The sequence below is a fragment of the Poecilia formosa genome, unplaced genomic scaffold, assembly GCF_000485575.1.
Source record: "Poecilia formosa unplaced genomic scaffold, Poecilia_formosa-5.1.2 Scaffold10, whole genome shotgun sequence".
Classification (NCBI taxonomy): Eukaryota; Metazoa; Chordata; class Actinopteri; order Cyprinodontiformes; family Poeciliidae; genus Poecilia; species Poecilia formosa.
In genome coordinates this window covers 3,453,872-3,470,412 of record NW_006799949.1, presented here as the reverse complement: position 1 = coordinate 3,470,412, position 16,541 = coordinate 3,453,872, and the positions used below count along the sequence as shown (strand labels likewise).

The 16,541-nt window shown below is 39.3% G+C and overlaps 2 protein-coding genes across 4 annotated transcripts; both read left to right on the top strand.

The window, feature by feature from the left end:
- Nucleotides 1–365: 365 nt before the first annotated feature.
- On the top strand, nucleotides 366–5,550 carry lsg1 (large 60S subunit nuclear export GTPase 1). The gene is made up of 14 exons (XM_007542075.2): nucleotides 366–657; nucleotides 827–953; nucleotides 1,067–1,187; nucleotides 1,268–1,354; nucleotides 1,530–1,616; nucleotides 2,139–2,199; nucleotides 2,437–2,613; nucleotides 2,708–3,055; nucleotides 3,171–3,272; nucleotides 3,353–3,496; nucleotides 3,572–3,695; nucleotides 3,786–3,865; nucleotides 4,618–4,791; nucleotides 4,888–5,550. Exons 1-14 carry the CDS (start codon nucleotides 559–561, stop codon nucleotides 5,065–5,067), a joined length of 1,911 nt encoding a protein of 636 aa, XP_007542137.1. The 5' UTR covers nucleotides 366–558; the 3' UTR covers nucleotides 5,068–5,550.
- Nucleotides 5,551–5,805: 255 nt separating this feature from the next.
- tmem44 (transmembrane protein 44) lies at nucleotides 5,806–14,581 on the top strand. Of its 3 annotated transcripts, none has more exons than XM_007542063.2 (10): nucleotides 5,806–6,145; nucleotides 6,226–6,352; nucleotides 6,424–6,514; nucleotides 6,762–6,943; nucleotides 7,427–7,513; nucleotides 7,594–7,764; nucleotides 7,897–8,052; nucleotides 8,452–8,520; nucleotides 8,635–8,778; nucleotides 13,962–14,581. In XM_007542063.2, the coding sequence occupies exons 1-10, from the start codon at nucleotides 5,961–5,963 to the stop codon at nucleotides 14,145–14,147; spliced, it is 1,398 nt and encodes a 465-aa protein (XP_007542125.1). In that variant the 5' UTR covers nucleotides 5,806–5,960; the 3' UTR covers nucleotides 14,148–14,581. The 3 variants fall into 3 exon arrangements, with proteins under 3 accessions (XP_007542125.1, XP_007542116.1, XP_016521080.1); XM_007542054.2 differs by having other exon boundaries at nucleotides 8,431–8,520; XM_016665594.1 differs by lacking the exons at nucleotides 8,452–8,520; nucleotides 8,635–8,778 and having other exon boundaries at nucleotides 5,807–6,145.
- The last annotated feature ends 1,960 nt before the right edge of the window (nucleotides 14,582–16,541 follow it).

Sequence of the window (16,541 nt, the reverse complement as noted above, 5' to 3'; positions counted from 1 at the left end):
GATCTTGTGTATGAGTGTTTTTTTTGTTTTGTTTTTTTTTTAAATAATTTACGACACTTTTTAAGATAAAGTAATCCAAATCTTATTCAAAGCTTCATATGCCAAACATTATTTTATATCTATATGATCAACATTGGATTTTTTTTTATATTACTTTTTCTTTTTTTTTTTTGCTCGATGTACAGTTGGAACTATAATCATTTTAGTTCCCGTTTCTTCAGAGCTCATTTAAGAGTTGGACACCTCATCGGAAAGAACCACTTTATTAAGTATTCCAACGACAAAATTGTTTATTAAATCATATTAAAATCTTTTAAGATGTGTATGATTTCTAATAAAATTATTTGTTAAAACAAAGTGTACGGGGAATATTTTCCGTTGCTTGGAAGTAAATACCGGAAGTGTCACTCAGTTGGTTGGTTCCACTTCCACAGCTCTGGAAAACAAGGCAGTCCACATGTTTCACAGCTATTAGTGACGGAGACAACTTATTTCCCCCCCTACTTAGGTTTTGTATTTCTACGGTATTTTGCGGTGTGGACGTCTTCAGACATTGTTATGGGGAAGAAGAAAGCGGGAGGAGGAGCTGGACTCGGCAGAGCTCTGATGAAGGAGAGGCTGCAAGCGAGCAGGGGAAACAAGAGGAGCGACTCATGGGTAAGACATGAGCGCAGTTAGCAGCTTGTACTGGTGGAAATAGATGTTAGACAGTTTACCATAGCTTAAAGAAAAGGATGGTAAACATTTCTTAGTGAGATTGATCCGGGGTTGAGCATTATGTAAGCTGTGTCAGGTTTGGAATTAAAGTTTTGTCGCACATTTCCAGCTACACACCAGTGAACTGAACGATGGCTACGACTGGGGTCGTTTGAACCTGCAGTCAGTGACAGAGCAGAGCTCCATGGATGACTTCCTCGCCACTGCTGAACTGGCAGGAACAGAGTTTGTTGCTGGTATAACACAACTCAGTTCACACATTCAGTTCTTGTCAGAGAACTGTGTGTACAAACAATATAAAAAATATATAAGCTTCTCTGTCTTCATGTCTTTGTTTCTGTTTTCTCAGAGAAACTCAACATTAAGTTTGTTCCAGCTGAAGCCAGAGCAGGCCTCCTGACAGCTGAGGAGAAAAGCAGGTTAAAGAAGCTGCACGAAGAAAACAAACATTTCCTCCGAATTCCTCGGCGGTAAGCTGAACATACATGGTTCAATCTGAATATTTGACCACATTTTGCTTTCAACAGTGTTTTGCTCTGTGTGTCTCCAGCCCTCACTGGGATGAAAGCACCACCCCAGATTTACTCCAGCAGGCAGAGAAAGACAGCTTCTTGCAGTGGAGACGAGAACTTGCTCAGTATGGAATAATTTGTTTCTAAGTAAATTGTCTTGACACTGGACTCTACCAGTAAAGAAAAATGTTAAACAACTGAATATTACAGAACTCAAAAGGTTTTGTGTGGACACTGAACCTTGTTATGTTTGTGTAGGACTTTCCTGGTTGTAATCTAATCTTTTGATATTTTCCAAAGACTGGAGGAGGAACAGAAGTTAATTCTTACCCCGTTTGAGAGGAACCTTGAATTCTGGCGACAGCTGTGGAGAGTCATTGAGAGAAGGTAAAATTAAGGATAGTTCATATATGAGTTCAATGAAACATTCTGTTCATACTCCTTAAACTTTTTCTAATGTGTCCCACCAACTTCAGTGTATTTTATTGGGATTATTTGTGAAACAGAAAGTAGACAGAATACATTGGGGCTCGGTTCCACAAAGTATTGCGGAACAGAGCCCCACTACATTTACATCTATTGAGGTATGCCTCTACCAGCTTTGCCTGAGATATTTATACTTATTCTACTGAAAACTACTTTTCAGGCTACATGCTGCGTTTGAGTCACTGGATTCTAGATAGAGATATCAGATGTACACCACACTTTTTAGATTTTTATGTAACATCACAGTTTCTTTTTAACCTTTCAATCAAGCAGTAATTTGTGGCGATCTGTCACACAAAAATCCCCCCAAAAATACATTGTAGTTTGTTGTTGTAGCTGACACATATTAAGAAGTATGGATACTTTTGAAAAAACATTTTTTGCTCTTTATGAAGTCAAGTTCATGGTTATGTTTTCCTTCAGTGACATCGTCGTTCAGATTGTTGACGCCAGGAATCCTCTGCTGTTCAGATGTCCTGACCTGGTGAGGCCTCATTTAATCACAAGAGATTCAGTTAGAAAGGAACTAAACAGCTTTTCACCTGTTTGTCAAAATATTTTAGCATATATATTTTTTTCTTACAATAAATAAAGTAACACAATGAAAAATATAACCCAAAATGAATTTGTTGAGTGTAAAAATTGAGTGTAAGATCAGACATCTGACATCAAGGTTAGATCGTGATCTTCGGGATTAAATACTCCTCTTCTTCCCCGACAGGAGCTATATGTGAAAGAAGTGTCAGAGAATAAGGTGAACATGCTTCTGGTGAACAAGGCAGACCTTCTAACGCGGGAGCAGAGGAAAATCTGGGCCAAGTATTTTGAGAAGGAAGGTGTTAGGGCTGTTTTTTGGTCTGCTCTGGCTGAGAGTAACAGGCTGGATGCAGAAGAAAAGGTGAGGAACTATAACTGAATGCATTTCAGATAAACCTGTGGATTCATATTCCGGCTTCCTGTAAACACTGCAGCCTGATGTGTCTTTCTCTCAGGGAATGGAAGTCGATGATCCAGAAAGTGTAGAAAGTGATCCAGAAGCAGATGGCTCGCCACACAGTGTGGACTTAAACGAAAGAGCGTCGAAGGGAGAAGAAAAGGTGCGGGAAGGAGACGAGAGTGGTGTTGAAGAGCAGCAAGACAATGTAAACGTCGATGAAGAGGACTGGCAGACCTGCTCGGAGGAGGAGGAAGAGGACGAAGCTGAAGGAGAGAATGCCGGTACTTCGGGTGAATCCTTCCATAACTCCAGCCGACTGCTGCACAAAGATGAGCTGTTAGAGATGTTTAAAGCGTCACATAATGGACCCAGGTGTAAAGAAGATCAATTGACAATAGGGCTGGTTAGTAAAACTCTGAATTTCTATTTAGACATAGTCTTCATTTTATCTCATTTAGGAACTCTACAGCTTGTTCTATGATGAGTTTGTGAAATAATTAATATTTTTGATTCGACAGGTCGGGTATCCTAACGTGGGAAAGAGCTCCACCATCAACACTATTTTACGAAACAAGAAGGTGTCTGTTTCAGCAACACCAGGACACACTAAGCACTTCCAGGTATAAATCCAATCATAGTATTACATTTAGTTCATATGCTGTAAAAAGCTTAAAGTGGGTCTTTTTGTGCCTCCTCTCAGACTCTGTATGTGGAGCCAGGCCTGTGTCTCTGTGACTGCCCCGGTCTGGTGATGCCCTCGTTTGTTTCTACCAAAGCGGAGATGATCTGCTCTGGGATTTTACCCATCGACCAGATGAGGGATCATGTACCTGCAGTCTCCCTCATATCCTTTCCAGAACATTATAGAGAATGTTATACCGTTGCCATCTGTGTCTTTAGTCCTTAATGGATTTGTCACATATGTCAGACAATCCCTCGACATGTTCTAGAAGGAACGTATGGCATCAACATCATCAGACCGCGGGAAGACGAAGACCCCGACAGACCCCCCACTTCTGAGGAGCTGCTGACGGCGTATGGATGTGAGACCACAACACATTCTTTCTTTTCCTTTCCCTGTTCTAACCTTTTTTTAATTGAAAAAAAGAGTTGTATCTTTTTGGTTGCTACAGATATGAGAGGTTTTATGACATCACACGGCCAGCCTGATCAGCCCAGATCAGCTCGGTACATCCTCAAGGATTATGTCAATGTAAGTTTTACTAACTGGTAAATTTTGGGGACTTTTATTAAAAGCAGTAAAAGTAAACAAATACATTCTGTAACACATTTACCCATGCAAGTTGCATTATTGTGAAGTTTCTCTGCTACTTGTGAAATTAAAGAAATGTGGTTTATGCTTCTTCAAAATCCTATACAAGTATAACGTGGACTTATATTAATCCCCCTGTTTACTCTGACAGCCCTAAATTAAATACTGTGCAACCAAGTGCTTTTAGAAGTCACCTAAGTACTAAATTGAACTCACTTTGTTGAATCATAGTATAAATCCAGCTAATCTGTGACATGTTTGTTTGATAAAATTAGAGAATAAGCTTCATGAAGACTGAAAAGCACAGCAGGCAGCTCAGCAATCAGGCCATAAGTCAATATCCAAAGTATTGAACATCCCACAGATCACTGTTCAGTCCGTCATCTCAAAATAAAAAAAGCATAGCTCCACTGAAACCTACCAAGTCATGGCTGGTTACAAAAATTGACAGGCAGAGCAAGGAAAGAATTTGTGAATCAGCAAAGAGTCCATGTTGACCTTGGATGAGCTGCAAAGATCCACAGCTCAGGTTGGAAAGTTCAGTGTCTGCACACTTCACTAGTCTGTCCTTCATGGAAAAGTGGAGACATCTCATATATATTTTAAGTGTCACTTTTAACCAACAGGCAACAATTCTTTGCATAAAAGTGATTTTCTTCTTTTAGTCTCTAAAGTTTGTTTACTCCTCACAGGGTAAGCTCCTGTTCTGCCATCCTCCTCTACACATTAATCCTGAAGACTTTCAGTCTCAGCACAGCAAATTCCAGAAGAGGGAGTTGGACAGCTTGAACGTCTCCGCCGTAACAAACAGACCACAGAAAATCAAAAGGATTGAAAATGTTGTTGACAAAAACTTCTTCCATCAGGTAAAATAAGTGCAAAAACTATTTGTACTCGTCACTGGTTCTCTGAAAAACAACATGGGATAAAGCTCTTTGCCTTTGGCGAACTTTTCCTTTTAGGATAATGTCCGCGCACTCACCAAAGGAGTTAAGACTGTCATGGGCTACAAACCAGGCAACGGACCAGTCGGCCCAGGCAGCTCAGAGTCGGAGGCAATGGAGGGCAAGCCCTGGAAAAAACACGGAAACAGAAACAAGAAGGAGAAACTGCGACGGGTCACAAAGCATCTGGATGGTTGATGATGATCGTCTAAACTCTTTTAAACCCACATGATTTCAGATGAAATGAAATGTCTTGAAGAGCAGCTCGTATGTCATCCTAAAGGACCCTGACGTAGATGGATGGATGCATCTGTGGGTGTGGCGAGGACTTGATCTAAGTGGTTAAATGCTCTGAACTGAAGATTGTAAAAGCTGAATTCACGATCTGAATAATGATGACTATAGGAGCTGAAGCACCAATTATTCAGAAAAAAAAGTATTACTTATGAACCCTTTAATTCTTTATGAAGCAGTTGAATTGCTCTGGATAGCAGCCTTTTTTACCTAGAGTGGTAATTAATGTCCCCAGGTTGAGCCCCATAAATTGGTATGATCTACTATAATATCAATGTTTTTCTATGAAGAGAAGCTCTCATTAAAATGTTGTGAAAAGATGTTTGTCCTTGCTTAAAGACTTTCATCTAAACATCGATTTGAAATAAATAAGTTGCATCAACCTTGGCCAGAAACTCTTCATTTGACTTCTTTCTTCTTATTTTAATGCATATTGCTTGTTGAATTAGATAACTAAACACATTTGGAAGACTTTAATTTAGCTGGGTATGTGAAATAACATACAACTTTATTTGTAAAACAAACTTAATTTACAACCTTCTTTGCAGACCCAGCAGTAAAGTGTCCAAAATGCTGATAAAGTGCAACACAATTTGCATACGTCAATATAAGTCGGGATAAATTCATCTACTCTCATTGCTTGACGGTAATTGGCTGAAAACCTTAACGTGCAGGTGCGTCCCAGGTGACCAAGCCCCTCCTCAGAATAGTGGTGATCCTTCCTGTTTGCTGTTTGTTGAGCGTCTCAGTTGCACGGCTTAGTTAGTTCGCGGAATGAGCAGAAGTTTGCAGGTGAAATGGATGGAGGTGTCTCGACCGCTGAGGATGAGCTCAGAGGAAGCTCTGCTCATTTCCTCACCAGCCTCGGTGCCTTTTGGCTTCACTCGGTCGCCAGCTGCGGGTCTCCAGACGCGGCCCATCTGTGCGTCTCCGCTGGTCTCACCTTGCTTTCTGCCGTCCTATTGCTGCTTTCCTCCCTCTTGTAAGTGCAGCGGGGTCCCCTATCCCATCCGGAGATTTAAAGAAGCAGATCTGGCAATAAAGTCGATGTTACCGTTTCAGGATCGCGTGTCAGAAGTGTAAATTAAGAGGAGATTATTCAGAAGAAACCATCATAGTCTTCTACAGTTTTCTGGGCAACCTGTGCAGCACTGTGGGAGCAATTCTGTCCAGGCAGCTTCACCTACAGGTAACATAGTTTTATTAATGCATTTCATCCGCTGCATACTTTAACCTGATGTAAATTATTTCTGTCTGTAGATTTCTATGGCTACTTTTGCTGCTGTAATGGATGCTGTGCACTGTATCTTGTGCTGCCTTCCGTTGCTCCTGTGTTGGAACTCCAAAACTCGTAAGTTAAGATAAAGCTCCATCTTTTCCAAACAATATGACCTGTTCACAGTATGCAAAAAAAACCAAAGTGCAGCGTAGTAGCTCAGGTGTGTAAAGCGTTGGCCTCACGCAGGGCAAACCATGTAGGCAAACCTAAAAAGGAAACTTATCAGTAAACCTCCTGATAAACACACAAATGAATAAATGGGGAATTTGTTTCCAGTCTCCCTTTAGTTAAAGGACAATTCTCCGGTGTTCTCCTGCAGAGCGGAGGCTGAGGGCGGTGAAGAGGCGCAGGAGGCAGCATTTTCTGGCTGTGGGTGTATTGATGGTGGTTGCAGGAGGGTTCCTGAAGTCCAGAGTTGATGAACCTGTAACGATTAGATCCATCAGCGGAAGGAAGCTGCTGCACAGCTCCATTCAAATCTCCAGCTGGAGCCCGATGATGGTGCGGTTGGTGTACAGGTTGAATACAAAAGCATGTCTAATTCTTCATAATTTTATTTATTGAACATTTTTGGAAAACCACTCATTGTTTTTCTTCTGTTTTGGGCTTTAATTTATGTTGGTCTGCTCCATAAAGTCCCAACTAAACACCTGAAAGTTTGTGGTTGTTTATGAAATGCCAATGAAAAACTCCAGTGCAGAACTGACAGATTTGGAGAGAAGTGCCATCCTTGGTGTTTGTTTTCCAAGAAAACTTCTTAGGGAAATGCTTTCTTGGTGCACAAGTGGTGTTTTTGTTGAATTATGTTTGGTATTTTTAATAGACCCAGGTAAGGCAATGGGAAACAAATTATGTATTTGCATTTTTCTGCCAGTCAAAAACTAAATTAATAATGTAACTTGAATTCAAAACTCTGTTTCCTTGGAGTTGAGGAGCCCTTGATGTGAAGCTCAAATGCTAATAATTCTCCTCATAATTCCAAAGGACAGCAAAGAAATCCTTGGTTACATCCTGGGCCTGTTGGCCTCCGTCATTGCCTGGACCTCCAGATTCCCTGCACTCTGCAGAGCAGTAAGAGACAGCACCAGAACGTCAGAGAGCCATGTTCCTAAAGCTCAGCTGCTTTCATAAGCTGTTTTTGTTTCTGTCAGAGGAGAGGACAGAACCTGACCCCGACGTTTATCGTCTCTGGAGTTTTGTGCTCCGCATCTGGTGCCCTCTACGCTGCAGCCATCCTCTTACAAGATGTCCGGTTCGGATTCCTTATCAGAGTTATGCCTTGGCTGCTGTCATCGATTGGCTGTGTCATCCTGGACCTGCTTGTATCCTTTCTTTGCAAGCACCTGGATACCATTTGTGATTTGTACGTTTACAGAAATTACAATTATAATTGCTCCTTGTGTTAGGATTTGCATGTTTGTTTTTAATGTTGACTTTTAACTCAGACATGACAGATTTTAGTGATCCACTGGTGCAAGATAGGAACCAGGCAGAAGACAATGAAACGACCACCAGATATGGAGGGACTTTTAAGCATGAACACTGAACATACTGCTGTCAAGAAGCAGCAGAAAAAACAGCAAAAACCTCCATCAGCAGCACAAACAAAAGTAAGTCTGTTTCATTATTTTACATTAGTCTTTTTTTTCTTGCTGTCAGAGTTTCTAATTGATTTTTGGTGTAAGGGTTATTTAGGTGAGAATAAATAAACCCCATGTTAAATGCAGTCTTAGTCATCATATTTAACTGAAAAATATACATATTTTGTCTATAAACTAGGTTTACTTTCAACAATTTAGATCTCTGTAATGACTCTCGTGAGATTACGGACAAAACGCTCATCTTCTGTATTTTGTTGTCACTCATTTACTAATTTCCTGACCAACATGGCAGTGCATTTTCTTTCAGATGTTTTGCTGTTATAATAATTAATCTTTTGTCATGTGTCATTAATTTGTTTTTTACACATATTGTGTTAAATGTTAAAGTTTTCAGTCTTTTCCTCAAAGACAAAGAATGTACAGAAGCTGACTGAGATGGGCCAATATATGGACGTCAGTGGTCAACAGACATCTAAAGTATGTAAATAATGTATTGATCCAAACTCAAAACCATAGCAACACAGGGCTAAAAACTAAATCAACACTCCTTCTTTTACTGTGGGATTTTAATTTTTTATTTTATTTTCTCAGCTACTGTCGCTTAAAGAAGTGACAATGTCTAAAGATGGATTAGATGTCGGACCTCCTCACAGGATGGTGCGTGTAGTGAGAGTCAATAGTCTTTGTTCCTCTGACACATCCTATAGCTCTTCATCAGACAGCGCTGATCTGGAGGTGGGTGGAAATTTGGATCAAAAATAACTTGTATCAACTAACCATTCAAAGCAGACAATTAAGATGTGGTTCAGGTCAGATATTTCCCCCTTTTTTTTACCCTTATTGTGTATTGTTGACTCAGTAATGTGTCCTGCCAAAATTAAACGTGCACCTCAAACCTTTCTGCATTTCATGTTTCAACCACAAACTGTATTTTGTCTGAGTTTTCCCCCCTGCCCCCCCCCAACTACATGAATGACCCTGTATTTAACTTCAACCATCTGATGCAGAAAAGTCTGACTAAACCCACAGCTTGATGCTTTCACTACCATGGGTCCTCCATTCGATAGTGTGTGTCGGGTGATGTTCAGTTTTAGTCTTTTTCCAAACATAATATAGTCTTTTGCATGCACTGTAGGCCGAAAGCTTCAGTTTTGGTCTCATCTGGCCAGAGCACCTTCTTCCAGGTGTTCCCCGCTTGCCTTGTAGCAAACAGGACTTCAACTACAATGTCCCTCTTCTTGACACTGTTCCTCGACTAACTTTCAATTTTATGTAAAAAAAAATATATATATAGATTTTGAAAGCTGTGGACCTCTTTTCTGTCCGCTTCGCAGTTTAACACTACCTTGTGTTTGTCTGTCACATTAAATAAAATAAACATTGAGCTTTACTGTTATGTAGCAAATGTGAAATGTTTAAGGGACATAAATATTTGCAAGTCATCATGTTAAAAAACAAAACAAAAAAACAACAACACAGCCATTAAAACATTAGGCAGTATAATGCACTTTTAAGAATTTACCACTAGGTGGTGACAGCTTGTGGATATTGGAAATAGAGGATGTCTGCTGAATATGGAAGAAAATTATAGTTGTCAGAGTGCTCATGATTCTGTGTCACATCAATTAAACTTTAGTGTTGACTCAATTCTGAGTAAAACTTTAAAGTGAGTAAAAGTTCAAACTTTGATTTTTTTTTAATTTTTTTTGTGATTATACTTCCAGATGTTGCCTTCAGTGCTGCTAGATTTCTTCTGCGTCACCTTTACTGTGTTTTTGGTCACTTATTTTATTAGAAAGGGATTAGTTTAAGGGACTTATGAGACTAAGAGATGGTGTGTATCACTCATGCTTTGTTTCTTTAACATGTGACTTTAGGGGAAGTAAGTCAGATGGTGGTTAAGGTTTCTTGTAAGCAGACATTGCTCAGCATGTACATGGAACCCCATGGATGCGGTGAAAAGAGCAGTGCAGGGTTTGTATTTTAACTGTGCTCTGCAGAGTACCAATATGCCAAAGGGTCAACTATTGGCAACACAGCAGAAACCAGTCTTGTGTCAGATTGGCTGACTTATGTAATTTACTATGCCTCTCTTTAAAGTGCATAGGGTCTGCAAAGGAAGTGAAATTTCAAGTTTTTCATATCGGCTAGATTCCCACAAACGTTGACTCCTTTTTTTTTTTTTTTTTTTTTTTGTCCTGCTGCAGGAATATGTAGGAGTCAGTTTATCCAGAAACAAAGGCAAACTGGGCAAGCACAAACAATTGAGGGTCGATGCTTTTTGCCAAACAGGAAAAACGCAAATGACTTGAGTTTTTTTTAGCTTATGTCTTACTTTCAAAAATGGAGAAAGACTTAACAGTGTTCATAATATATTTTTAAGTGTGCTTAATGCATTTCTGCACACACATAGATTCATTTTCCAGTGAAGAATACTAGTGGCCTACTGCTGTAGATTCCAAGTAAATCTACTTGTTTTTAGGACAAGACATTTAGAAGAAAATATAAAATTGTGTCTTGAAAAGAATCTCGACTGATCATTGTTTAGATAAAAAAAAAAAAAATCCTTAGCTCTCTGAATAAAAAGTACTGGAAGTGCATACAGAGAGTACAGCCCGGCTTTTTAAAACTTCCAGCTGCTGGTTAAACTTAACAGAGGTGGTGCACTTGGTGACATAATGTAGAACAGGTTTCCATTCAGTTTGACTTTGTGTCTAATGTTTAATCCTCACGCAAATAAAGTGGAGAGGGAGATTGTTTAATGTCATTACAATGCTTTAACATTAAGTCCTATTCAAAAAAAAAAAAAAGTGGCGACATTCTTTTTATCGTTTTATAAACTGGTCTGTCGCTGCTGCCAGCAGCTTGGTATTTCTATTGTCTTGAATGTTTCATACACATTTCTGCTGAGTGCTGCGTCTTGGCGGGAGTGGTGAGGCTGGGGGCTTCAATGATGGGTGGAATTGTTTGAGATCTACCATGTGGTCCAATTGTTCTGCTGTAATGAATCTTTGATTAAAGACCACCACTGGGCTGGGCCTGTCTGCTTAGGAAGTGGTGCAGAATGGTTGGCTTGTCTATAGGGGGCCAGTGCTCCCCCCTGCTATTTTGAGAGATGTTTATGGGCTCTTGTCTGATGTCTGTTGGCTGGGAATTTAGCGGTGTGGGAACAATACTTGACCTCCCGTGTTGTAGGTGTTCACCTAATACTTTTTTATTTTTATTTTTTATGAAATATAATAAAGGCCATTGAAGCAGTTGAGGTTTCAGCTCATTTTCAGAGATTAACTGAAATATATTTAACCTGGAATTATGTGACCACTTTCACACAATGATATTACATGTTATTTGTTATTAAAAATAAAATGAACAGAAGATTGTAGAAGTAGTCATCTCACAAGAGTTCTAATTAAACCAGCCAGCTTAGTTGAATACAAGCCTTTAACTGCTTCTTTTTTATAGGGTTTTTTTTTTGTTGTAGATAATCATATTATCTAGTTCAACAATTGGAGACAAGTTGAAAAACAGGAAATTGTGTTTTGATTGTCCTACTGACATGAAATTCATTCCAGATTTTCACAGCAACCCAAGTAATTCAGTGAAAGAATGTAAGTAAACAGGTTTGTTTTAAACTATACATAATAAAGTGGAAACGCAAAAGGAGTAAATAATGAAAACATAACCACATAAAGAAAATGAGGTTTTAAGTGGAAAGCAGAGAAAGTAGCTGATTTTTCGTTAGAGTTTAGAAAACAACCAAGCCCTGTCGGTACCAGTAGATTTCAGCCAGGTGGTTAGTCCTACATTATAGTGTATGAAGAAGTTTCTGCCAGTGAATTGCACAAAAATCGTCTCCCGTTGGGTAAATGCAAAGTGCTTTCTCAAGACCTTTGCAACCTTATTTTTGCAAAACATACTGACAGCAGTAGATATAGATGTACTTTTGTGTTCTGATGTTTTAGTGAGCACGCTCTGAGCCATCGAGGGTTGGTGTGTTCTTTCCACCCGAACCCTCGTTCTAGACACCTGGATCAAATGATGGCTCACTAGCAGGCCTCGGCACAACATAGTCATGCTGTGGAGGTCGTTCTGTTCTTGAAAACTGACTTTGAACACCACTGGGGTCATTTGCATTGATTTTGAAGAATCTGGAGTTAATGCATTATTTATTTATTTTTTTCACGAGACAATAAGTGATGTACTTAACCAATAATTGCAAAGCCTACTTTGCAAGCTTACTGCACAAGATTCCACTGTGGGGGGGAAGAAAGCATGTTGAAGCTTATTGAAAATATACAGCCATATATTTGTTGATGGTGTCCTGTAAGCCATAGCCAAAACACCACCTGAAATATCTTGTCTTTCCCTGTGTGACACGAGACCCTTGTGAGAATAAAATATTTGTAACATGGATTAACGGCTATTATGGATGTTTGAGTTTTGAAGGAAATCATTAGTTAACAATTGTTGATTGTCTTTGCATTGCTAACCTTTTATCAAAAGAATCACCACTATTGTGACTATATTAATGGAAATACAGAAATGTGTCTTAACTAAAAACATTCATTCATTTCATGATACTAAAACTTGTGGTTTTGTAACTGAGAGCTTCATGACAAGTTGTCATGGCTGAGCAGCTTTGTTCAAGTCTTACCTCAGCGACTACATTGTAAAGCATTGGATTCCAGCAGCAATGAATCATGCCTTATTCTTTAGCAACCAAATGAATAAGTCTGGCTTTGACTGTTCTCAGGAGAACATCACTTGCTGGAGCGTATTGTGTTGAGTGCAAATTTTGGTGAATAGGGGATTATGGTGGTGTGTTTTTCAGAAGGTTGGCTCAGCCTGAGTTCAGGTGAAAGAAACTTTTAATGATTCAACATCCTAAAACATGTTTCTTCCTCCCAGCTTTGCGGGAAAGATTTTGGCTTGGTCATTTCAGTTCCAGAATGACTGCATGCCTCTGCACAAAGAGATGTCCACTTTGACTTGACTGAGCAAGTTTTCCCTGACCTTAACCTCATAAACATCTTTAGGATGAATTAGAGCAGAGACTGCATTCTAAGCGTCCTCGTCCCATGGTGGTGCCTAAGTGCAATTCTGAAAATAAGGGTTAAAAATTCTCATAAACACACTCCTAAGCCTTTTAGAAAGCCTATTCAGAAAAAGGCTGACCCTGTTCATCTTAAACTATGTATGAAAAATGGGATGTTCCTTAATTTCATATTCATATGAAGGCAAACCAGTGAATACTTTTGGCAATGTAGGGTGATGACTTTATGTATTTTTTTATTTTCCTTAATATACACAATATTTTTTGTCTCTTAGTGACAACCATTATGACTAACAAAATGGATATGTGATGTCTTTTTAAGCAGTTTTTTATATTTCTGATATGGCTAAAGAAAACATTTACTAAAATACTAAAAGAAAATCAGGCTATGGTTTTTATAAGGATATAATTCATTTTCAAAAAGGGAAAGATTGAAATAAAAATGTGTTATCTTAAAAGCTCTACATGTAGACACAACTCAGGATTGCTTACTTGGTTTGAGTCATATTATTCCTGAATGAATTTCAAACATATTCTTCTGAAAATGGGCAGATATTAGACTGGAAAAAGCAGAAAAAATGTACAGAGACCTTCAGCGAGCCTGAATAAGTATCTAACAAGACCAGTATAAAAGATTACAAGAATGCCTGTCTTACTGGGAGCAAAGTCTGAAAAACCTTTGCACCGACATGGTGCGAAATTATTCTGTTACTTGTTATGTAAGAAAATATTCTAAACTCTGCAGTGGCGTGTCATGATTGCCAAAAGGTCCAACCAAAGAACTGCAGTTACTTATTACATTGCATTTTAACTTGGAGGGACATTGCATAATACAACCCTTCCCCTGTAATTCTCTTTTTTCCAGTGGGACTTTGAAGCTGCAATTGCACAGTGGAGTAAATCAGCAGCAGAACCACAGGAGGGGGACAAGTTCCCGCTCCAAGACTGGCCAACAAAACCCGAACCCTTCAGTGTCTGCATTTGCTCGATGGCTGGACTCCCGCAGAAGAGTCGGTGTTGTGCAAATGAGAGCAGCTCTGCTGTGAGCTGAACTTCAGTGAAAGCACATCTGATATAACTGGTTTGGATTTATTAAAAACAAAGGCCACCGCTGACAGTTTTATGATTCAGTACGAATTGGAAAGCACTTTCACGTGACCCGTTTTGAGATGCGATACAAACAAGTTCTGTCACTTCATAAACCTTACTGAGTTTGTTCTTGGGTCCATTCATAAACACACAGGTTCATTTTAATACATTAAAATATTGTGGAAAGGTGAACTTCAGTAATTTCATCCAAGTATCCAAATTAGAAGTATTACAAATGGAGGGATGCATTTCAACGGTCTATTTCCCTTACTTTTAATTGTGGTTTAGTGACACATTTGTAGTGGTAAATACAGTCACCCTTGAGCTCCTGAGAACTTTAATCTTCTTTGAAGGATTACAGAGAACACCACCCCAATAAACAATATCTCTCCCCCCTACCGCAGTGTAAGGTTATTGGGTCACATCCTGTATTTTGCTACTCATTCAGGTTATCAGGGCAGGACTGGAGAAAAGAGCAGATAAGGACAAGACTGGAAGGCCAGAGCTTGTTCGTCCTCTCCATTATTCATCAGCCCTTTCTGTCTGTCTGCTGGCTCAGGGGCTTTCTAAAAGGCGAGAGAACAACATATTTGGTCATTTATAACTGAGGGGACTTTATTAAGAGCTGATAACTACACAATACAGAGAGCAGAGAAAAGGTAGGAACCACACAGAACCCCTCCCTGTTACATTTCCGACAATAACTTATCTGAATTAGGAAAAATAACTAATTAGACATAACAAAGTAATTGCTGATATCAGCAGTAGATACTATTGTAACCTAACACCACCTCCTGCTCAAAAACATGACCCAGAAGGTGAACTGGGTGAAAAATCTATATTGAGGATTCTTGGATGTCCATAAATAATTGAAACACTGCTTTAAGATCTACTTAGGAGTTTAATAGTTTTTTGTTTTGTTTTTTTTCTGGGTGATTTTAACGAGATCAAAATGTAGAGTGGATCTCAAAGGAGTGAGATCCCACATCAAAATCCATAGACATTGCTCAATCCCCGGGCCTCATCTCCAAGATGGGGCTAAAGCAAAAACAAAATGTGCGTCGCACGCCAAAAAAAAGGTGGAATTCTGTTTAGAAAAAATGGAGAAGGATCTGGATTAACACATTCAAAGGAGCAGCGGGGAGCAGGCCTCTCTGTTTTTCTTGGCCCGTGCGTCACTGTTCATCGAACTGAGGAGGACGTGGAAGATGCAGAGCTCATTTGAGCCTGCCGGACATTTTGTTCACCTTGCATGTTGGCTGGAGGAGAGGAGGAGGGCGTTGGGAAGATGTTCATAACTCACACCATTCCTGGAAAAAAGTCCACCCGGAGCAAATCAGAAACAAAGCACTCATGAATCAATACTTAGCTGTTGCTGAATAACGCAGACTGCAGAGTTATACAATAGTGAGTTGCTTTAAGACTTTGGTCAAAAACGCTGAAGATCAAAAATGTGATGCAAAGTTAAATGGTGACTCTGGAAGATTTTTTATTTAAAATGTCTCTGGCCTTGATCACTTATGTAAGAATTTATGTTATTTTATGTTCAGCAATCACAAAACATGTAAAAGTCTGAAAAAGTGGATGCATTTGTATTTAGCTCCCTTTAGTCTCATATGTGTAGAAAGAATTCATTGCATTCAGTTAGCTTCAGAAATCACCTTCTAATTAAAGAATGCCCACTTGTGTGTATTTTAGTCTAAAAAGTCCTGTGAAGGGCTTAGGCTTGCCAGAGAATGATGGACATTTTCTGACAAGTGGCATCGAACTGAGGAATGACCAAGAGGACAATATTAACTCTGGAGGAGCTGCAGATCTGCGTCTGAGATCTAAGAATCTGTTGACAGGGCAACTAACTGTGGGCTACAAATTTGACCTTTATGGAAGAGTGGCAATCCTTTGTTGAAAGAAAGCATGTGAAGTTGTGTTTAAAGTTTGCCACAAGCAATATAGGAAACATAGCAAACATTTGACCACCGTGAAACATACCAAAATCATATAAGTAGGTTATAAAAAAAGAAAAGAAAAAAGCCGAAACACTTCTTTTCTGTAATGTTTGTGTTAATCATTGTTTAACATAAACATCCCCATCATGCTTTATGGTTGGTTTTCATTAGCACATCCTTAAAAGTGAGTTAGAGTTTGTGAGAAGCTGGTTGGAGCACAATACAGACCAATCCAAGAAAGAAAATCTACTAAAAGACTTTAGGTTGAGGACCACTTTCCAGCAAGACCACGCCATATATTGCTGCTAGATGTGCAACATTTAGATCAAAGTGTTAGAATGGCCCAGTCAAAGAATGAGGAAAAAGTTCAGTCTCTAGTTGTGCAAAGCTAATAGACTTAGCCCAAAAGA

What these genes read in the sequence shown, in the direction of transcription:
- lsg1 (XM_007542075.2), top strand. Translation starts at nt 559, where the DNA reads ATGGGGAAGAAGAAAGCGGGAGGAGGAGCTGGACTCGGCAGAGCTCTG. An exon ending in ACAAGAGGAGCGACTCATGG is followed by an intron (nt 658 to 826) that starts GTAAGACATGAG and finishes GCACATTTCCAG; the next exon opens with CTACACACCAGTGAACTGAA. An exon ending in ATGTACCTGCAGTCTCCCTC is followed by an intron (nt 3,497 to 3,571) that starts ATATCCTTTCCA and finishes TGGATTTGTCAC; the next exon opens with ATATGTCAGACAATCCCTCG.
- tmem44 (XM_007542054.2), top strand. Translation starts at nt 5,961, where the DNA reads ATGGATGGAGGTGTCTCGACCGCTGAGGATGAGCTCAGAGGAAGCTCT. An exon ending in TTGCTGCTTTCCTCCCTCTT is followed by an intron (nt 6,146 to 6,225) that starts GTAAGTGCAGCG and finishes TTACCGTTTCAG; the next exon opens with GATCGCGTGTCAGAAGTGTA. An exon ending in CATCAGCAGCACAAACAAAA is followed by an intron (nt 8,053 to 8,430) that starts GTAAGTCTGTTT and finishes TAAATGTTAAAG; the next exon opens with TTTTCAGTCTTTTCCTCAAA.